At 43.7% G+C, this 24123-nt stretch overlaps 1 protein-coding gene across 4 annotated transcripts in view; it reads left to right on the forward strand.

Moving 5' to 3' along the window:
* Positions 1-24123, forward strand: part of LOC122555663 (rho guanine nucleotide exchange factor 26-like) — a 216337-nt gene that overhangs the window by 138793 nt on the left and 53421 nt on the right. For all 4 annotated transcript variants that reach the window (XM_087993352.1, XM_087993351.1, XM_087993350.1 and 1 more), the window contains 3 exons: positions 377-506; positions 2373-2447; positions 4534-4623. In XM_087993352.1, coding sequence (XP_087849478.1) covers positions 377-506; positions 2373-2447; positions 4534-4623 — 295 coding nt within the window. The remainder of the gene's footprint in view (positions 1-376; positions 507-2372; positions 2448-4533; positions 4624-24123) is intronic.

The following is a 24123-nucleotide window of genomic DNA, read 5'->3' on the forward strand; positions in this document are numbered from 1 at the left end:
CCCTCTGTGCGTGTGCGCACAACACACACACACATTTAAGTACCAACACCCCATCTTCGTACTGCAGATAAAATCCCCACAGTGATGGAAAAAGTTCTTTAAATGGACAGCAACTTCTCTCCCCATTCCCTACACTCTCTGTGTCCCTGACATCAAGCTCTTGGGGCAGAAGGGGCAGCACCTTAAAAGACAATCCCAGGAAACTCTATCCGCATGTGTTAAACAGGGTTTGTGAGCTACCCTATTGGTTTTTAACAGATCCGTCACATGAATAGTTCTGGTTATAACTTTGGGTAGTGATTATGTTACCATGCCCATGGCTCCCTTTCTCTTTGCAATTGTAGATTTTTTTCTGTTTTGTTTTTCCCTTCTCCAGGAATACAAATCCAAACTTCAAAGAAATCCTGACGAAGATTGAAGCCCATCCTGAGTGCAGGAACCTGCCAATGATTTCATTTCTCATCCTCCCAATGCAGCGGGTGACGAGGCTACCGCTGTTGATGGATGTAAGAACTGATTTGAAATATTTCCTGCCTTGATTAAGTGGCAAAAACAGACTATGATCCTCTGTCTCCTTTTCCCAGTATGCTGTTTGTTTGAAACCTTTAAGAACACTTGAATACTTAGCGTTGTAGCATGTGCAGCATGAAACAGTCCCTTCAATCCCACTCGTCCATGCCGACCGGTTGTCCTAAACATATCAAGTCTCATTTTCCAGCATTTGACCCATATCCCTCTAAAACCCTTCCCATTCATGAATCCATCCAAATGCCTTTTAATTGTACCAGCCTCCATCACTTCCTCTGGCAGCTCATTCCATACACGCACCACCGTTTGCATGAAAAAGTTGCCCCTCAGGTAATTTTGTATCTTTTCCCTCTTACTGTAAACCTATGCCCTCTAGTTTTCCGTATTCTGGGAACAAGACCTTGGCTGGTCAAGCTATCCATGCCCCTCATGATCTTATAAATATTTATAAAACCACCCTTCAGCCTCCAACACTCGAAGGAAAAAGGTCCCAGCCTATTCAGCCTCTCCCTATAGCTCAAACCCTCCAATCCCAGCAACACCCTTGTAAAACGTTTCTGCACCCTTATAAGTTTAACGACACCTTTCCTATAACAGGATGACCAGAACTGAATACAGTATTCTAAAAGTGGCCTAACCAATGTCCTGTACAGCTGCAACATGACCACCCAACATCTATACTTGATGCACTGACCAATAAAGGCAAGTGTACCAAACGTCTTCTTCAATATCCCCTCCACCAATGACTCCACCTGCAAGGAACTATGAACCTGTCTTCTCAGGCCTCTTTGTTTGACAAAACCCTCCCGGACCCTACCATTAAGTGTATTAAGTCCTGTCTTGATTTGCCTTACCAAAATGCAAAGTCTCAAATTTATTTTGAAGAACAAAATTTGAGCAAGGGATTTGTCCAGGGATGATGTCAGGCAGTATTTATACAACAAAGGACTTGGAAATTTGGAGCATTCTTAACCCTCTGCCCCAGGCTAAAGCGATTGAGGCTGGAGGACAATTGTCAAGACCAGAACTGGGATTGATAGATCTTTACAGTGTATTGCAGATGCTGTATATCTGAAATAAAAACGAGAAATGTTGGAAATACAGTTAAAATGATTTTAAAAAGTTTCTAGATCAAATCAGATATTAAAAGCTCAAACAAATAAACTCTTCTTACTATAAACGCTGGCCGAAATATGAGTAGACGATAGTGGATATGATCTAACAGTGGAGGTCTCAAACCAAGATAAATATACAAAATATCAAACAGATGTTATAGTTGGGTGGGGTGGTTTAAAATATAGGAGCAGGAATAGGCCATTCAGCTGTTTGAGCCTGATCTGCTGTTTTATATCATAGAATAGAATCATAGTGTGGAAGCAGGCCATTCAGCCCATCAAACCCTCTGAAGAGCATCCCAGCCAGATCCACCCCATCCTTGTAACCCTGCATTTCCCATGGTTAATGTGCACATCTTTGGACTGTGGAGGAAACTGGAGCACCCGGCAGAAGCGGGAAGAAAGTGTAAACTCCACACAGACAGTTGTCTGAAGGTGGAATCAAACCCGGGTCCCTGGGGCTGTGAGAAGGCAGTGCTAACCATTGAGCCACCATGTTGCCCATGGCAAATCATCCAACTCCATACCCCCATATTTGCATGCTTTTCCCCCTCTGCCACTATATCCGACAGCATCTCTCTTTTCCAATGGACGGAATGATGTTGCTAATGAATAATGGTCTGCTAATCTTTAATTTTCCCGAATAAGATAATGGCTGTTGAAGCACAGCACTTGTTCAGAAAGAAAACCTGCTGCCTCATGTGTCACACCCTGAAATTCTCTTTGCAGACCATTTGCCAGAAAACGCCGAAAGAGTCCCCAGAGTACGAATGTGCCAAGAAGGCTTTGCAAGCAGTTAGCAAGGTGAGGGACCTTATTCTTCCATGGTGAGCCTGTCAACTGGCTCCCCTAATGCAGGAGCCACCTTTCGTTACAAGGGGGCACACTTATATTTTGTCTGTGCTGTCTTCAAATAGGATTGGTCTTCAAAAAGGGATGGCTGTGTCTTCATTCTGTTGTGGAAGTTTCCATGCTTTTTCTCAGTAGGCTGTTTCTGTACAAATCATGGTTCCTTGGAAGCTACGTTTAGAATCAAAATCATGCACATAGATGTCCACCTAGATGTCATCAGACAGCAGATTGTGGGCTCATGCCCCACTTCAGAGTTACGAGTGCAACATCCAGGTTGACTCTCCAATGCAGTACTAAGGAGGTGTTGTACTGCCAGAGATATTTTGTCATTTTGCTGAGATGTTAAAGTGAAACTCTGTCATCTGATTTTGGATGTAAAAGATCTCACAGCATGACCTTGAAGGTGAGGGGAAATCCTAGGAGAAAGTGAGGACTGCAGATGCTAGAGATCAGAGTCGAAAGTCGGGTGCTAGAAAAGCACAGCAGGTCAGGCAGCATCCGAGGAGCAGGAGAATCGATGTTTCGGACAAGAGCTCTTCATCAGGATCCTTCTGGTGACCTGGTCATTATTTATCCAATAACCAACATCATGAAATCAGGTTAACTAGTAAGTAAACCTTGCTGTTGTGCCAAAGAATTATGGACAATCACAGCCGATGTTGAGTTTTCACAATGTCACAAGGGCTGTGGGCATTTTTTTCTGTCTTGTGCCATTCTAACTGAGGTATACATACAGGAAACCGCATCAATCGCACCTTCGGTAACATCTTTCTGATCTTTGCTACATGCAGACTTATTAATCCTGTGAGGAGAGCTGGGTTAGATTCCACAAATTGTGCCCAGGAAATTGACTACTCAAGATGTAATTAACCTGCCCACGTTGGGAGAGGTACGATGGAATGGAATGTGACAGACCAGTTGTCAAGAGCCCTTGATCAATGAAAATAGCATGTCAAGTGCATGGTTCTCATAGCCCAGGGCAATGTTACTCTTTAGATATAAATACTCTCAAATTCTTTATTTAGAAAGGAATTGCGGACTTGTCTTACACGCACTGTCAGGAATGAATTTGTAATCTGGCAAGACTGGTGCAGCAACTTCCAGGGGAAGGTGAAACCAGTCTGTCATACTTCACCAGCACGTAAACATGATCTACTGAAAGAATCATAGAATCCCTACAATGTGGAAAGAGGCCATTTGGCCTATCGAGTCCGTATCAACCTTCTGAAGAGCATCCCACCCAGACCCAGATCTCTATCCTATCCACTTAACCCCATATTTCCTCATGACCAAGCCACCTAGCCCCCACATCCCTGGACGCCATAGTATGGCCATTTCACCCAACTTACACATCTTTGGACTGTGGCAGGAAACCAGAACACCCACAGAAAACCCACAAAGACATGGGGTGAGAATGCAAATGCCACACAGATACTCTGAGGCTGGAATCGAATGTGGGTCCCTGGCGCTGTGAGGCAGCAGTGCTAACCACTGAGCCACCATGCCGCCCCCTAAACGATTAAAGAAGAAAGGAAAGAGTAAAAGATAATTAACTTAGATCATTTAGTAATGTGAATCTATCCTTGATTACTGTTTGAAAGGTGGGTGTTGAATTTGTCTAAACACTGATAAAGAGTAAAAAAAAACTTGAAGAATTACACGGTTTACTGAAAAAGACTGAAATATTAACCATCAGTGGTGGCAGGGAGAGAGAATCGGGGCAGTGCTTGCAGCAGTGTTGCACTCTGTGGAGTTATGCCCCAGGAAATGAAGAGCGAAAAGGTTTATGGGAGGTGATAAAGATGTCATTCCTCATTGGACAAAAAGTTGCCAGGATTTTGGGGATAACTTTCTTGCTCATCTTGGGAATAGGGAATGGGATCTTTTACATTCACCTGAGAGGGCAAGCAGAGACTCATTTTACCATCTCAAAAGACTGATTAACATCATGTATGACATGAACAAGGCCCCCTTACCATGTTTAAAGTAAAGTGATGACAGCAGAAGGAAGTAATCGTTTTCCCTAATCTTTTGTTAGCTGGTGCGACAGTGTAATGAAGGGGCAAGGCGAATGGAGCGCACAGAGATGATGTACACTATCAACAGTCAACTGGAGTTTAAAATAAAGGTTAGTCTTTTGTTGTCTTTGGGCGCAGTTGACGAGAGAACACAGCAAAAGCTTTCATTTTGCACATTCCAGACTGCTGAATTAAATCGTCTCTCCATTATATTTTGTTTTTTGTCTTTCCTTCACTCCCTGGCTCTCTGATTCACAGGTATCTGATTCCCTATTCAGATGGCACAACCAAGTGGAAGTAATTATCACTGAGTGTGTGGTCGATGATTCTATTATTCAATAATTCTAAGCAACAGGAGTGTTAACAGAGGTTGTAGGCAGAGAATAACCAAATCTTTTCTGTAAATGGATGGTGAGGCTGTGGATCTCACTTGCATCTGAGTTCAGTATCAAAGGAGAGTCTATAAATAACATTTAAGAATAGGTTAGATACGTAATTAAAGGAGAGGATATAGAAACGGTACAAGTACATGGATTCAGCCTGCTGCTTGTGGAAAATAAAGACCAACATAGATTAGTTACGCCTTCAGCTGCCTATATACCACCCTCTCGAATTCCCTCCCTAAATCTTCCACTTCTCCCTCGAGACCAACCTCAGAACTGGTCTCTTTGACCAAGCAATTTCTGAAGAGCACTTTCTCATGCTTAGCCAAAATTAATTTTCATTTTAGCACTGTAAAGCATCTTCAAATATTTCTTGTGAATTGGGCAGCAATATAAATGCAGCTTGTTGTAATGTTGGAGGTAAAGATGGCTTTAGTCACTCATACAGAAGAGTCGCCAATTTGCCGTTACCAATTTCACCTCACGCTTAAGGATGGTCACTGGCATTTCCTAGGTACATGCCATACGCAACTGCTAACAACACATTTTCAAAACCCCATGAAGTAAATGACCAGCTAATCTCCCTGTTTCTGGTGGCATTTGAGAAATGAGTAATGGCTCATAGAACACCTCATTCTTTGGTCAATAGTGGACATTTGCGCCCACTTGAACAGATCTGGAAGATGACATGGGTTCTACGATGCAGCACTGCAACTGAATTGTCAGATTCAGCACGACAGTCCTGGGGAGGGCTTTAAGTCCTTAGCCTGCGAAGAATCGAATTAGACTATTCAGTTCATCCAAGCTCGCGGTACCTCTCCAGTCCATTCAGTTAGATTGTATCTGACGCATATCAACTGGGCGGCACGGTGGCACAGTGGTTAGCACTGCTGCCTCACAGCGCCTGAGACCCGGGTTCAATTCCCGCCTCAGGCGACTGACTGTGTGGAGTTTGCACGTTCTCCCCGTGTCTGCGTGGGTTTCCTCCGGGTGCTCCGGTTTCCTCCCACAGTCCAAAGATGTGCAGGGGCAGGTGAATTGGCCATGCTAAATTGCCCGTAGTGTTAGGTAAGGGGTAAATGTAGGGGTATGGGTGGGTTTCGCTTCGGCGGGTCGGTGTGGACTTGTTGGGCCGAAGGGCCTGTTTCCACACTGTAATGTAATCTAATCTAAAAATCTAATCTAACTCCCATCTCCCCTCCTTGGTTTGATAACTTGTCTACCCTTATCTTAAAAATATCCACTGAGCTCTGATGACCTGCTCCCAGCAGCACTATGAAGGACAATGTTCCAGAGGAATTTCACCGCTAAGCAGTCTGCCTCTGATTAGAAGATTCTGCCCCTCTGTCACAACTCAGACACCAGAGGAAATAGTTTCTTTCTGTCCGCCTATTAATTTCTTTAATCATCTTAAACTAACTTAATTAAGTATCCCCTTAATCTTCTGTACTCATAGGATTACAAGTCTAGTCTATTTGATTTGTCCCCATAATTTTAGCCCTTGGAGAAAAGGTCATTACCAAGTGGGAGGCAAGCTAATGTTGAAAGAGTAATCCCTTAAAGGACCAGTCAGACTCATTGCTCAGATGAATCAGCACCAACAATATTTGTCTCTGATCCAGGCATCGTTTGATCCAAACAGATGGGGTCAAGCCTCATTTCCATGTATTTGTTTCATGCTGCAATCAGCATTGGAAAAACAGCTCGAACAATTCCACTCCACCACAAGACAACTTCATCCCTTGGTGCAGATGTGTGGCATTTGCTTTCTTCAAACTCGTCGTCTATTTTCTCGAAAATGTTTTGTGTCTGTGAAAAAGAATGCTTGTTTGCACGTTCAGCTCCAAAAGCTGTTCTGGTCCTGATATTTGCACGCACAGGAGTTCCCAGGCCCAGGTGGGGTTTGCTGTTGAGACCTCAAAGATACTGTCCTGACTGAACTCTGGAGAGAGATTGTGAGGCCATTGCAAAGTGCTGGCAAATAAAAAACTGGATAACTGAATGCAAACAGCTAAGAGGGACAGGTCAGGTATAGGAAAAGGCAAATTCATGTATGGCCACACAAGTCAGTGCATACATACATGGAGTCCCCACCCCGCACCACCACTGTCTGATGTCTTCCTCAGTGATCCTGCATATTCAGTCTGAAAACTGATAGCCAGTTTAAATCCAATATCATACTTAGGGCAAAGTTCCTAGGTCTAAAGGACCAGTAATCATTAACCATTAGGTAATCTGTACAGCTTCTGGCTCAGGACATCATGCAACTAGAGCTATCTATGTAGGCACCAGGGTGCCCACTTTGGGGACTACACAATTTTCCTTCTGTCTGAAGGAAATGTCTGTCACTATTAAGGCCTGGAGAAGGAGCTCTGAATTATAAAATGCCCTTAGATTATTTTTATATTTAGATTAAGTGTCTGTGCCTGAAAGGTTATGATCAAAACTCCTTTAGAAACATTATGTTAATGGTACATCATAGAAAAGAGACAGAAATACTGTCATTCAAATGACAACTTGAAGTTCTTCAAAGTGCTTTAAACTCAATGAAGTGCTTCTAATGTATAGTCACTGCTGTAATGTGTGGGAATCCAAGAGCCTACTTACACACAGTCAGACCTCACAGACATCAATGAACAGCGTAACTAGATACCCTTGTCTGAGTGAAGTTACATGAACAATAAGGAAATTGGCTAAGGGAGAGTTTCTATTCTCCTTTACACAGTGCCATAGAACATTTTGTACTCATCTGAAAGGGCCTCAGTACAATGTCTCATCTAAAGACAGCATCCCTGACATCCTGGCGCTCTCTCAGTGTCACACCGGATTGTCAGCCTGGCCTTTGTGCTAATCCTCTGGAATGGGATTTGAGTACATTATTTTCCGACTTTGAGGTTAAAGAACTGATGCAATTTCAGTGGTAAATGAGTTGCTTCATTTAATCATCAATTTGCCTCATCTTCTGTCTAGAATGTGGTGCTGGAAAAGCACAGCAGGTCAGGCAGCATCCGAGGAGGAGGAGAATCGACATTTCAGGCATAAGCCCTTCATCAGGAATCTTCGGATGCTGCCTGACCTGCTGTGCTTTTCCAGCGCTACACTCTGGACTCTGACCAATCCAGCATCTGCAGTCCTCACCTTCTCCTTTGCCTCATCTTCTGTCTCATTCTTCTCCGTTTTGTTGCTGTCCTGACCTTCACGTTTTGGCTTTCCTGTTGGGTTTCTGAATTTTCCCACATTAGCAGTTTGTGGCAACATAAGAACATATGAGTTAGGATCAGGCCATTCAGCCCATTGACCAAATAACTAAGGACTTGCTTGTAGCCACAGACCTACATTTCTGCCTACCTCTGTAACCTCTTGCCCCCTTGCTTATTAAGAATTTATCCACCTCCATCATAAAAATATGCAAGTGTTCTGCTCCACCACCTTTTCAGGAAGAGAATTCCAAAGATCCACAACCCTTTGTGAGAGATTTTTAAAAAATCACTTGATCTGTGTTTTAAATGAATGACTCTTTCTTTTTCAACAGTGACCCCTAGTTGTAGATTCTCCCATAAGAGGAACCATCCTCATCTACCTTGTCAAGCAAGATCCCTCAGGATCTTATATGTTTGGTATGCTTTCCTTATTGGTTAGAGTATTGAGTAGAGTAGTTGGGAGGTCCTGTTGTGGCTGTACAAGACGTTGGTTAGGTCACTTTTGGAATATTGTGTGCAATTCTGGTCTTCCTATTGGAAGGATGTTGTGAAACTTGAAAGGGTTCAGAAAAGATTTACAAGGATGTTGTCAGGTTTGGAGGATTTGAGCTATAGGAAGAGGCTGAATAGGCTGGGGCTGTTTTCCCTGGGGTGTCAGTGGCTGAGGGGTGACCTTATAGAAGTTTATAAAATCATGAGGGGCATGGATAGGGTAAATAGGCAAAGTCTTTTCGCTGGGGTGGGGCAGTCCAGAACTAGAGAGCATAGGTTTAGGGTGAGAGGGGAAAGATATAAAAGGGACCTAAGGGGCAACGCTTTCATGCAAAGAGTGGTGCATGTGTAGAATGAGCTGCCAGAGAAACACTTAAAAGGCATCTAGTTGGGTATATGAATGGGAAGGGTTTTGAGGCATATGGGTGAAATGCTGGCAAATGGGACTAGATTAGGCGTGGAAGAGTTGGCGTGGAAGAGTTGAACCGAAGAGTCTGTTTCCATGCTGTACATCTCTGACTCTAAGATGCCTCTGACTCCTCATCATTCCACAGTCTGCATGCTTTACCTGCGCAACATTTCCTCATAAAACAATCTGTTCACTCCAGGCATTACTCGGGTAAAATGCATGTTACATTTGTATAGACTTTCTTTTGAACTAAATGGACAGAACGGATTCCAGTGCTGGTGATCTTAGTTTATTATGGGGAAAATAATCTATTTGTGATTTAGTTTGCAAATGTATTAGGAGAAATGAATTTTGTAGTATGTGATTTCCAAAATTCATTGAAGCACTCATCGGAAAAACTTTCAAAATATTATTGCTGGCCTTAAGTCCCACACCTTTCTAATAGATGGGACAAGGTGAATGTTTAGTTGAAATAAGATCACTTTGATAAAAAGGAAGATTAAATGGGTAAAAAGAGAAATGGATAGAAAAAAGTAGACCAACAGCAGTTGCAATCGAATTCAGTTAACTCTTGGAACTTGCTGAATATTCTCTGGTGTAGGAAGGAAACACTCCTGGCACCAGCCGACCATTTAGTCCATATCCAGGGAACCTCCCACAGTGGGAAGTGAGTGGGTTGGATTTTCAGACAGGCAGGTCAGAGTCAGATTAATCGCATGTGTTTTTTAATGTCATATTCGACTGAATATCTGTGGCTGTCCTGTGTTGGAGTGCCCGAATTTCACTGTCTGACTTTTCTGTGTCTTTGTCTCCTCAATGGAAATTATTTGCCTCTCCCTCAGTGTTTTTGATGATCTTTGTTCTGCAAAAAAAAAATCAAAGAACTTTAAAAATATCCATTAGTCAGTCATTGGCATCTGTGGGGTGTACTCTATTAGATCTTGAGGCCGCAGAAGAAATTAAGCAGGCTGTTGTAAGACTATATCCTTGGTTTATTAGTAGGGGAATAAAGTACAAAAGCAGGGAAGTTGTGCTTAATCGTCATTAATAACTGCCTAGGCCACAGCTTGAGTTCAGTTTTAGGAAGACTATTAATGCTTTAGAGAAGAGATTTACAGAGATAGGATGATGATGCTGAGCTTTGGTAATTTAGCAAAGCTGGAGTCACTGAGAAAGATAGAGGTGTGATTCACAGAGGCATTCAAAATCATGAAGGCAGGAAACAGAAACTGTTTCCAGCTGTTAAAAAGGGTCAGTAACCAAATGGCTCGAGGTTTAAGACAAACTAACAAAAAGCAAGGGAGGAATGTTTTTTAAAAAAAAGGTGAGAGCTGTGATGATCTAGAGTGTGCTGCAAATTGTAAGTTTAGTAATAGCTGGAATTGGTTTAATTCTTGCAGGTCAGGGATATGCCGGTGTATTTACAGCTTTATTTATATTTACATGTAGGGTATGGGGTCACTGAGAAGGCTAGTGCCCATCTATAATTGCCGTTGAATCCTTAAATGACATTAGTGAACTGAATGGCATGTTAGAGAAAAAAAAGTGATAGTTTCATGGTCACCATTACAGAGACTAGCACCCAGCAGCAGCTATTGAGGTTTGAACCTCTGTCCTCAAGAGTATTATCAAAGGCCTCGTATTACCAGTAGTGACATTATCATTGCACCTCCATCTCTCCCCAGCAACATGATGGACTGAATGGCCTCCTTGTGTGTTTTGCCATTATAAAATAAGTACATTGCTGACATAGCCATTAAGTTGTGCACTTACTTGCTTGCACCAGTCATTTTTAAAACAATTTCTCGATATTGGTTCGGGGGTCAATATTGACTAGGACACTGGAGAGAACGGATTCCACTTTGCTTCACCATAGTTCCACAGGATCCTTTACGTTCACCTGAGAAGACAGACAGGGCCCTGATTTTTGTGTCTCATTTGAAAGACAGAATCTCTGAGAGTGCAGCACTCCCTCAGTACTCCCTCTGCAACCAGAGTTCATTGAACTCAACAAAAGAATTTCATCATCACTCTTGCCCATCCTGTATTCCCAATTCCTCCGCCTCTGCCGTGTCTGCTCCCAGGAGAACCAGTTCCACCACAGAACACACCAGATGGCCTCCTTCTTTAGAGACCGCAATTTCCCTTCCCACGTGGTTAAAGATGCCCTCCAACGCATCTCGTCCACATCCCGCACCTCCGCCCTCAGACCCCACCCCTCCAATCGTAACAAGGACAGAACGCCCCTGGTGCTCACCTTCCACCCTACCAACCTTCACATAAACCAAATCATCCGCCGACATTTCCGCCACCTCCAAAAAGACCCCACCACCAGGGATATATTTCCCTCCCCACGCCTTTCCGCCTTCTGCAAAGACCGTTCCCTCCATGACTACCTGGTCAGGTCCACGCCCCCCTACAACCCACACTCCCATCCTGGCACCTTCCCCTGCCACCGCAGGAACTGCCAAACCTGCGCCCACACCTCCTCCCTCACCTCCATCCAAGGCCCTAAAGGAGCCTTCCACATCCATCAAAGTTTTACCTGCACATCCACTAATATCATTTATTGTATCCGTTGCTCCCGATGCGGTCTCCTCTACATTGGGGTGATTGGACACCTCCTAGCAGAGCGCTTTAGGGAACATCTCCGGGACACCCGCACCAATCAACCCCACCACCCTGTGGCCCAACATTTCAACTCCCCCTCCCACTCTGTCGAGGACATGGAGGTCATGGGCCTCCTTCACCGCCGCTCCCTCACCATCCGACACCTGGAGGAAGAACGTCTCATCTTCCGCCTCAGAACACTTCAACCCCAGGGCATCAAGGTGGACTTCAACAGTTTCCTCATTTCCCCTTCCCCCACCTCACCCTGGTTCCAAACTTCCAGCTCAGCACTGTCCCCATGACTTGTCCTACCTGCCTATCTTCTTTTCCACCTATCCACTCCACCCTCCCCCCGCCCCCGACTTATCACCTTCATCCCCTCCCCCACTCACTTATTGTACTCTATGTTACTTTCTCCTCACCCCCACCCTCCTCTAGCTTATCTCTCCATGCTTCAGCCTCTCTGCCTTTATTCTTGATGAAGGGCTTTTGCCCGAAACGTCAATTTTTCTGCTCCTCGGATGCTGCCTGAACTGCTGCGCTCTTCCAGCACCACTAATCCAGAATCTGGTTTCTAGCATCTGCAGTCATTGTTTTTACCTATACTTTGCCATCGTTCAGCTGGTGCTCCATCTAGTGGTTCTTTTTGGAACCTGAGAAAATTCATTCTGTTGCAATGTACCTTTGAACATTTTTGATGTTTAAGCATGTTGTAGAATTGCAAGTTGATATTGTTATTGAAGGTCAGTGAGTCTTTGAGTGTGAGGCAGTGCTGGCCCTGAACCTCCATGAAGTAATATTTCCTGCCTTTGCATTGAAGAGAGACCATGGTCTTCTACGTGTGTCAGGAATGCTGTCAGCCATTAGATAAGATTCCCTACAGTGTGGAAACAGGCCCTTTGTCCAGTAAGTCCACACCGACCCTCTGAATACTAACCCACCCAGACCCATTTCCCACGGACTAATGCACCTAACACAATGGGCAATTTAGCATGGCCAATTCACCCTGCCTGCACATCTTTGGACTGTGGGAGGAAACCAGTGCACCCAGAGAAAACCCGCGCAGACATGGGGATAATGTGCAAATTCCACACAGACAGTCACCCGAGGCTGGAGTTGAACCTGGGTCGATCGTGCTGTTAGGCAGCAGTGCTAACCACTGAGCCACTGTGCCGCCCTAGTTTTATTCTTTACAGATGACAAATTGTGGTCAATGCCCTTACATTTTCACCAGTACAAATAGACATGTTGTCTCATACAAATTGGCCATGAGATGTGGGATTTCTCAGTTAAGGCTGCCACCCACTGATCTGGCAAGAGGGGCGAGGAAATCTCAGGATTTAGCAACATTGAAACAGAAAAATAGGAGCAGGAGTAGGCCATTCGGCCCTTTAAGCCTACTCTGCTATTCATTCTGATCATGGCTGATCATCAAGCTCAATAACCTGTTCCTGCTTTCTCCCCCATATCCTTTGATCCATTTCATCCCAAGTGCTATATCCAATTCTTTCTTGAAATCATACAATGTCTTGGCCTCAACTGCTTCCCGTGGGAGTAAATTCCACAGGCTCACCACTCCCTAGAGGAAGAAATTTCTCCTCATTTCAGTTTGAAATGATTTACCCCATATCCTCAGAATGTGATTCCTGGTTGTGACCTTGTGTCACCAGGTACATCATTCCTGCATTTAGCCTGCCTAATCCTGTTAGAAATTTCTAGCTTCACATTCTTCTGAATTCCAGCAAATATAATTCCAACCAATTCAACTTCTCAACTGCATTCATGGAATGTGGTTGGGAAAACATTTATTGCCCATCCCTAGTTTCCCTGGACAAGGTGGTGGGGTGTTGCTGCCTTGAACTGTCGCCCTAAGTAGACCCCGAATACCCTTGGGGAATAGGTTCCACTGGGTTTGACCCAGTGACACTGAAGGAATGGTGATATATTTCCAAGTTAGGTTGGTGAGTGACTTGGAGAGGAAGTCATGTTTCATGCATCTGCTGCCCTTGTCCTTCTGGATGGAAGTGGACATAGGTTTGAAAGGTGCTGTGTAAGGAATCTTGGTGAATTTCTGCAGTGCATCTTGTAGATACTACACATTACTGCTTCTGAGCGTTGGTGGTGGAGGGAGTGGATACTTGTGAACGTGGTGCCAGTCAAGCCTGTGCTACTTTGTCCTGGATGGTGTCAAGTTTCTTGAGTGTTGTCGGACTTGCATCCATCCAGGCAGGTGGGGAGCATTCATCACATTCTTGACATGTGCCTCCTAAGTGGTGGGAAGTCAGGAGGTGAATTACGCACTGATATGTACTGCTGACATTGGCTTAGTGAATTGGATTGGGACCAAATTAACCATTGCACAGTTGTAGGTCATGGAATAAAAGGGACAAGAACGTGGATACAAATTGGCTGAGTGATTGCAACAAAGAGCAGCGATTAATGGGAATTTTTCAGGCTGGAGCAAGGTTTGCAGAGGAGATTCCCTAGGGTCAGTATTAATACTCCTACTTTTCCTAAACGTATATTAATAAATCCAGATCTTTATGTGCAAAGGACAGTTTCTAACGATACAGATGACACAAATCTTGGAAGAATTGTAAATTGTAAGGAGGGTAGTGTGCACCTTCAAATAAGATTAATCAGTTGCTGGAATGGACAGATCAATATTGCTCTAAAGGATATGCAGAAGCAGCGAGTCATTGAAGGTGGCAAGACAGAAAGAGAGAGCTGCAATTGAAGTATACAATATTCTAGGCTTCACTATTAAGGACATAGAATACTAGGTCAGGGACGTTATGCAGAACCAATATTGGACAGTGGTTAGACCTCAGCTAGAGTATTGTATATAGTTCTGGGCATCACACTATTGGAGAGAGTAGAAAATAAATTTATGGGAATGGTACCAGAAAGGAGAAAGTTCAGTTACGAGGATAGATTGGAGAAGCTGGGTCTGATTTCTTTGGAGAAGAGAAGGCTGAGGGCAGATTTGATCAAAGTTTTCAGAATCATGGGGAGTCTGAACAGAGTGGATGGGGAGAAACAGTTTCCACTCATAAATGGATTGAGAATTAGAGGGAACAGTTTCAGTGTTTTGCAAAAGAAGTTAATGCGAGGTGAGAGAAAACCTTTTCACACAGTGAACAGCCTAGTTTGGGATGCATTGGCTGGAAGCATGGTGGAGGCAGGGTGAGAGAGCAGTGTGTGATATTTTCCCTACAAGATGAAACAACCATTCCCTAAAACTTTTTTAACACATGTATACACACATACACACACATACACACACACACACACACACACACACACACATTCACACACACACACACACACATACACACACACACACACACACACACCCACATACACACACCCACATACACACACACACATACAGACACACATATACACACACACACACACACATACATACAGACACACATTCACTCACACACACACATTCACACACACACATACACACACACATACAGACACACACATACAGACACACATATACACACACACACACACACACATACAGACACACATATACACACACACTCACACACACTCACACACACTCACACACACACACACACATACACACACACACATACACACACACACACACATCCACACCTTTCTAGGTGCTTTTCAAGGTGAACTTTCCCACCCTTTGCTGTAGTTCACACAGAGATACCCTCACTGTCACCTCAGCTGTTAGATGCATTTCAAGCGGCTCCCAAACTGGGGAGAAATGTTTTATTAGCTGTTTATTCCATGGACTGGAGTGGGAAGGAGCCCATTCACAAATTCCTGTCAGTAGCCAGTGACTTGTAGGATCCTCTCAACTAAATGCAAATTGTCTTTGCTGTTCTCAGCCTTACAATGCAGCCTTTTTGTATTTCATTTGCCACATTAAAATGTCACTAGATCTGAGGTTTTCAATGTATCCAGAGTGTTGCTTACTGACAATCTGGCAGAAAAGCAAAGGACAGCAAATTCAAATTCCTTGAGCTGGTATAAACAACTTAAATCAAAATGGTTGCATTCTTGTCATCATCTCAAAGCATGGAGAAAGAATCTCTTGTTCAAAGTGTTTCTTTTTCTATAATCCTTTGTTTCTTCATGTATTTGGCCTGACTTAAATTTGATGGCACATTTTGCAGAAAGGGACACAAATGGAATTGGCTACTTCCAGCAGTTTTAGTGCCTCTTTTGAAATAAAAGGTTTGTGCAGTAAAGTTAGTAAGGAAAGCTAGTTTATGAGTAGGGAGAAAAGAGTGTATCTCCATCACTGGTTCCATCAGTGCTGAATAATTTCACTATAACAGTTGCCATTCTCTTGAAATTGGGGTGGCATGGTGGCTCAGTGGCTAGCATTGCTGCCTCACAGCACCGGGGACCTGGGTTTGATTCCAGCCTCGGTCGATTGACTGTGGGGAGTTTGCACATTCTCTCCCGGTGTCTGCGTGGGTTTCCTCCGGGTGCTCCAGTTTCCTCCCACAATCCAAAGATGTGCAGGTTGGGTGAATTGGCCACGCCAAATTACCCATAGTGTTCAGGGATGTATAGGTTAGGTGGATAAGTCAAGAGTAAGTGTAGGGGAATGGGTCTGGGTGGGTTACTCTTTGGAGGGTTGGTGTGAACTTGTTGGGCCGAAGTGCCTGTTTCGACACAGTAGGGATTCTAATACAGCAGGTAAATTGGAGGGATCTGACCTTTCATTCTGCATGTAATCTTCCTGTGTGCAAGTTCTCATGGAGTAGCACTCTTTTCTTTGAGTCAAAAGGTGCCAGATTCCATCCTTTAGGTTGACACTGCTGTCCAGTACCAAAGGGGAAGTGCACTGTCAGATGTGCGATGTTTGGAATTTAGAAGCGAATCAAGGATCAATCTACCCTCTGACCTGAACATAAAAGATCCATGACAGTGTTTTGAAGAAAAGGACAGTTCCTCTGCAATGTCTTCGTCAGCAGTTGTTCCTCATTCAGCCTCCCTGGATTCATTAACACTTGGCTGTGTGAGAATGGATTGCTGCAGTGTTTCCTATTTTATAACAGTGGTTGTGAAGTACATGGACATATCAAATTGTGATAGGCGCTGTACAAATACAAGTCTTTATACTTGGTCAGACATAGTTTAGTAATGCCCAAATTACAGGAAATACATAACTCACAGCATTTGCACGACAGCCTTACATGGAACAAGGACGGTTGTTATCTTTGGAATTCAGGGTTGCCATAGCAGCACCGGGTGGAGGGGAGTGGGCATTAAATGCTTTGGTTTCACAAGAGCTGTTGTACTACCATAGCAAATATAATTTTTACACGGCTCAACAGGGATAGTTGTGGAAAGGATAATTGTACTGGCTGGTGGGGTGAGAACCAGGAGACAAGTCATTTAACACTGAGATGAAGAAGGATTTCTTCACTTAGAGAGCAATGAAACTTTGAAATTCTCTACCTCAGAGTGATTTAGATGCTCAATCATTGAGTGCATTCAAGACAGATACTGTCTTGGTCTCAGATATTAAAGATATCAAGGCATATGGTGATAATAACTTAAAACAATCAGTTTTTAAAAAATTTATTCATGAGCTGTGAGGATTGCTGGTGGGGCCAGTATTTACTGCCTTTCCCTAGTTGCCTTTCAGAAGATGATGGTGAACTGACAATTTTAACTGCTGCAGTCTATTTGGTGCGGATAAACTCACAATACTGTTAGGAAGAGAGTTCCGGGAAGAGACGGCGATATATTCAGGATACGGACTGTTTTGGAGAGGAATTAGCAGGTGGTGGTGTTCCCATGTGTCTGCTGCTCTTGTCCTTCTGAATGGAAGTGGCCATGCGTTTGGAAGATGCCCTCTAACTTTCTCCAGTGAATTGATGTAGTGCATCTTGCTGACAGTACTCACTGCTGCCACTGAGCATCGGTGGTGGAGGGAGTGAATGCTTGTCAATGTGGTACCAATCAAGCGGGTTGCTTTGTCCTGGATGGTGCCACATTTTGTTGGAGCTCCACTCATCCAGACTCCACCACAGTCTTTTATAGATGATGGATAGGTTTTGGGGAGTCAGGAGGGGAGTTACTCACGGCAGGATTCCTCGTATCTGGCCTGCTTGTTTATGTGGCTAATTCAATACAGTTTCTGGAAATGAAGTGTTAAACCTAGCTGCCCTCTCGGCCAGACACTTAAAAAAAGAGATTGACTGCTGTCACTGAGCACTGGAAACTAATCATGTGTGTGCTCATTGGAAGCCGCACATTGCAGGCAATGATGTCAACATGTGCACTTTAAGTGTGATGTCATGCGCAGGGTAACCCACGATTTTGTTTTGTGATGGGAAGAGGGATGTCAGACACGGGGCTGGGGATGGTAGCAAATTCCCAGATTCTGAAGGGAAGAGAAGGAAAGCCCAGGGGCCAACCAGGAGATTGTAAGGGGCCATGAAGCTTTCTCCTGCTCCATCTTTCTTCTGCACCACCCCCATCCCCCTCCTCCTGTATTTGCTTTTATTGCAGGCATGACTCAACCAGCACTGGCTTTGAAACAGTTTGAGTTGTTTTCAATTCTGAAATGTACGGCAGCCTATAGTGTAAAGATAAGATAAATGCAAATTTTGTTTCCTTTCTGTAGCATGTAAATCACTTTTCAAGTCTTCTCACTGTCAGCCTATCGTGCTTTTTGCCTGACCTATTTTAACTGCTGTCAACGTGACTTTGTTTAAGTAGCCATACAGAAATATTGTCTTGTGCACTATCTTTGTATTTCTGTAATTTTTTCCACTACAGTGGTTATTGAACATGGAACATTACAGCGCAGTCCAGGCCCTTCGGCCCTCGATGTTGCGCCGACCTGTGGAACCAATCTGAAGCCCACCTAACCTACACTATTCCATTATCATCCATATAATGACCATTAAAATGCCCTTAAAGTTGGTGTGTCTGCTACTGTTGCAGGCAGTGCATTCCAAGCCCCTGCTATTCTCTGAATAAAGAAACTACCTCTGACATCTGTCCTATATCCATCACCACTTAATTTAAAGCTATTTTCCCTCATGCTAGCAATCACCATCCAAGGATAAAGGCTCTCACTGTCCACCCTATCTAACCCTCTGATTATCTTATATGTCTCAATTAAGTCACCTCTCAACCTTCTCTCTAACGAAAACTGCCTCAAATCCCTCAGCTTTTCCTCATAAGACTTTCCCTCCATACCAAGCAACATCCTAGTAAATCTCCTCTGAACCCTTTCCAAAGCTTCCACATCCTTCCTATAATGTGATAACCAGAACTGTACGCAATACTCCAGATGTGGCCACACCAGAGTTTTGTACAGCTGCAATATGATCTCATGGCTCCAAAATTCAATCCCTCTACCAATAAAAACTAATGCACCATATGCCTTCTTAACAACCCTTTCAGCAACTTTCAGGGATCTATGTACCCGGACACTGAGATCTCTCTGCTCATCTACACTACCAAGAATCTTACCATTAGCCCAGTAACCTACATTTCTGATACTCCTTCCAAAGTGAATCACCTCACACTTTTCCACATTAAACTCCGTTTGCCACTTCTCAGCCCAGCTCTGCAACTTATCTATGTCTCTCTGTAACCTACAACATTCTTCGTCACTATCCACAAGTCTACCAACCTTAGTATCATCTACAAATTTACTGACCCACCCTCCTATGCCATCATCCAGATCATTTATAAAAATGACAAACAGCAGTGGACCCAAAACAGTATTCCACAAGTAACTGAACTCCAGGATGAATATTTCTCATCAACCACCACCCGCTGTCTTATTTTAGCTAGCCAATTTATAATCCAAACTGCTAAATCACCCTCAATCCCATGTCTCCATATTTTGTGCAAAGGTATACAATGGGGAACCTTATCAAAGGCCTTACTGAAATCCATATACACCACATCAACTGCTTTACCCTCAGCCACCTGTTTGGTCACCTTCTCAAAGAACTCAATAAGTTTTGTGAGGTATGACCTACCCTTCACAAAACCATGTTGACTATCCCTAATCAACTTATTCCTTCTTAGATGATTATAAATCTTTTCACTTATAACCCTTTCCAACACTTTACCGGCAACCAAAATAAGGTTCACAGGTCTATAATTTCCAGAGTTGTCTCTACTCCCCATCTTGAACAAGGGAACACCATTTGCTATCCTCCAGTCTTCTGGCATTATTCCTGTAGACAATAATGATATAAAGATCAAAGCCAAAGGCTCCGCAATCTCCTCCCTAGCTTCCCAGAGAATTCTGGGATAAATTCCATCTGGCCCAGGGGACTTGTCTATGTTACACTTTCTAGGATCGCTAACACCTCCTCCTTATGCACCTCAATCCCATCTAGTTTAGTTGCCTGTATCTCAGTATTCTCCACGACCACTTTGTCTTTTTCTAGTGTGAATACTGACAAAAGATATTCATTTAGCACTTCCCCTGTCTCCTCTGACTCCACGCACAACTTCCCACTGCTATGTTTGATTGGCCCCAATCTTACACCAGTCATTCTTTTATTCCTGATATACCTACAGAAAGCTTTAGGGTTTTCCTTGATCCTATCTGCCAATGACTTCTCACGTTCCCTCCTGGCTCTTCTTAGCTCTCTCTTTAGGTTTTTCCTGGCTAATTTGTAACTCTTAAGAGCCCTAGCTGAGCCTTCAAATCTCATCCAAACATAAGCCTTCTCCTTCCTCTTGACAAGAGATTCAACTTCCTTAGTAAACCATGCTCGACAACTTCCTCCCTGCCTGACCAGTACATACTTATCAAGGACCCACAGTAGCTGGTCATTGAATAAGCTCCACATTTCAACTGATACATCCCCTGCTGTTTCCTTCCCTATCCTATGCATCCTAAATGTTGCCTGTTTGCATCATAATTGCCTTTCCCCCAGCTATAACTTTTGCCCTACATTACATACCCATCCCTTTCCATCACTAAAGTAAACATAACCAAATTATGGTCACTATCACCACAGTGCTCACCTACCTCCAAATCTAACACCTGGCTGGGTTCATTACCCAATACCAAATACAATGTGGCCTCACCTCTTGTCGGTCTGTCAGGAAACCCTCCTGCACACATTGGACAAAAACTGACCATCTAAAGTACTTGAACTATAGTATTCCCAGTCAATATTTGGAAAGTTAAAGTCCCCCATAACAACAACCGCTTCACTCTCGCTCCTATCGAGGATCATCTTTACTCTCCTATCCTCTACATCTCTGGAACTATTTGCATGCCTATAGAAAACTCCCAACAGGGTAATCTCTCCTTTCCTGTTGCTAATCTCAGGCTATACTACCTTGGTAGATGAGTCCTCAAACGTCCGTTATGCAACCATGCTGCTGTCCTTGACTAACAGTGCCACTCCACCCTCTCTTTTACCATTTTCTCTGCTCTTATGAAACATCTAAATCCCAGAATCTGCATTAACCATTCCTGTCCCTGCTCTACCCATGTCTCTGAAATAGCCACAACATCAAAATCCCAGGTACTAACCCATGCTGCAAGTTCACCCACCTTATTCCGGATCCTCCTGGTGTCGACGTAGACACACTTCAAACCAACTTCTTGCTTGCCGGTGCCTTGTTGCGAACTTGAAATCTTAGTTCTGACTTCACTACTCTTACCCTCCTGTATATTCGAGCTACAATTTTAGTTCCCACCTCCTGCTGAATTAGTTTAAACCCATCCGTAGAGCATTAGCAAATTTCACCTCCCCCCTCAGGATATTGGTACCCCTCTGGTTCATTTGAAGACCATCCTGTTTGTAGAGGTCTCACCTACCCCAGAAAGAGCCTCAATTATCCAGGAATCTAAAACCCTCCCTCCTGTACCATCCCCGTAGCCACATGTTCAACTCCTCTCTCTCCCTATTTATTGCCTCACTAACACGAAGCAGGAGCATCAAGCGAGAGATAGCAACTCTGTTTGTCCTAACTCTAAGCTTCCACCCTCGCTCCCTGAATTTCATCCTTAAATCCCCATCTCTCTTCCTACCTATATTGTTGGTGCCTATGTGGGCCACGCCTTGAGGCTACTCCCCCTCCCCCTCAAGGATCCCAAAAACACAATCAGAGACATCACAAACCCTGACACCTGGGAGGCAACACACCAACCGTGAGTCTCTCTCTCATCCCCACAGAACCTCCTATCTGTCCCCCTAACTATGGAATCCCCAATGACTAAAGCTCTGCTCCTCTTCCCCCTTACCTTCTGAGCAACAGGGACAGACTCTGTGCTAGAGACCTGTGCCCCATAGCTTACCCCTGATAAGTCATCCCCCCCAACAGTATCCAGGATGGTATATGTTGTTGAGGGGAACAGTCAGAGGGGATCCCTGCACTGCTTGCTGGTTCCCCTCCATCCCCTGACGGTAACCATCTAGCTTTTCCTTATTCCTAAGGTGTGACTACCTCCCTGTAACTCTTCTCAATAATCCCCTCCGTCTCCCAAATGACCCGAAGTTCATCCAGCTCCAGCTCAAGTTCCCTAATGCAGTTTTCAAGGAGCTGGAATTGGGTGCACTTCCCACAGATACAGTCAGCAGGGACACTAGTGATGATTCTTACCTCCCACATTCTGCAGGAGGAACATTCAACTGCCCTAACTTAAATCTTTTAAAATTTACCTTCCGATTGGGCCTCTGATCATCGCTGTTGCTCCTCCCACTCCAACTGCCACTGAAAAAAATGAAGCTATAAAATTGTCAAAGCAATAAGAATTACCAAACAAATCCCAACCAATTATGCATTTGCTGCATAGACCAAGACCTGCGAGAGAAGCCATTACTTTAATTTCTGTTAACCTGTCACATTTTGTTTAATGTGGGTTGGAATTAAACCTCCCGCTGCTCCTATTATTCAATCTACAATTCAAGGAAACAGTTTATTTAATGTTTGGCATGGGAAGTGTACTTTATTGAACAAAGATGTCATTGCTGGCATTGAGCATCATCAGGCTAAAAGGAATTTGTTTTGTGAAAAGCTTCACATGGGCACCATTCACAAAGTTTTTATATCATTGTTGGATTGTATATGCTTATATGGAAAAGTGTTGGAATAATCGATGTGATGAGATACAAGCTAACAGTGATAATGGTAACCTTTGTACTATGTATGATGGTATCAACACAGAACTCACTCCTACCATTACCAAAGCTGCTCCTTTGAGGTCCAGAGATCTGGGGACATACTCATTGACAGGCAAATGGTCCATTGGGTAGAACACTACACCCAAGCCATGCTCAGATTAAATGGTTATATGCTTGGTGATGTTCTGCAGCGATCTCTGAGCTTCGTACGCAACTGCTATCAGTTGAGATCGAAAAGGCCATTGAATCACTTGCAGTAGGGAAAGTCCTCGACACTAGCCCAGCTACTGAATTATCAAAATTCCTATCTCCTGCCATAGCTTCTTGACCACTTTATGTTGTACTGGAGTGAAGCTTCTGTCCCACACCATATGCATGACACAAACACCACATTATACCAGAACAAAGGGATTGCAACAACTACTGGGGAGCCTCTCACGATTTAATGTCAGTGAAAAAGCCAGTACCAAAGTCATTCTGTCAAAGTTTTATTCACTGGCCAACAAAACACACCCAGAGGCACAGCGTGGTTTCATTTCAAGCATATCCCTGGTAGATATGATCTTTGCTCTATGTCAGCTTCAAGGGAACCACAGAACAGCAAAGACCACTCCACCTTGCCTTTGTGCATCTAATAATGACACTTGACACGATAAGCAGAAAGTATCTCTCTGTCAGGTACTAGAGAAAATCGATAGCCCTCCCAAACTTTTGCAGTCTCATAAAGTCCATTCATAACATTTATGGCATCTTTTCCATTTCCTGCTCCACTTCTGACAGTTTGAAGATCAAGAATGAAGTGAAATTTCTTAAACTTGATTCTGTTTTTTTTCTGACTGACCTATGCCTGATATAGAACCTTTGTACCTTAAGCACTATCAGTCAGCCAAGTCCTCAACTTATCCAGATTGGAAGATAATGTAAAAGTGCAACTTGTGCTGATCAGAGAACTTCTGTACACTGATTATGCTGCAGTGGTTGTCCGTTCTGAGTTGGAAATATATTGCAGTTCTTTCATTTTCGTTGAGACAAAAACCTGCAATTTCCTGCCTGACAGCCATAGTGTTCCAAGGGACTGCAAAATTCAAGATCTCCTTGGGTTGTGTCTTTGTCACTGAAGGTATGTTGTAAATGACAGGTGTATTGCAATTGGATTGAGGCACATGAGAGTGCAACATAGAAATGTAGAAAAAAGTCCAGCATTACAGATTATAGGAATAAATTAGAAAAATAGAGAAATAATAAGTTCAGAATAACAGTCCATTCAACCCAGTGCACGCTGGCACCTCCAGTCTGCACTGAACCTTGACTCCAGACCACCTCAGGCTGCCCTTCAAGGCTATCAAGGCCAGGAGACCGCTCTGGAGTCATCTTGTGGGTGAAAGTCCAC

Source organism: Chiloscyllium plagiosum, unplaced genomic scaffold (genome assembly GCF_037043375.1).
Source record: "Chiloscyllium plagiosum isolate Xiang-an unplaced genomic scaffold, Cpla_swu_hap1 HiC_scaffold_13, whole genome shotgun sequence".
In the NCBI taxonomy this organism is placed as follows: Eukaryota; Metazoa; Chordata; class Chondrichthyes; order Orectolobiformes; family Hemiscylliidae; genus Chiloscyllium; species Chiloscyllium plagiosum.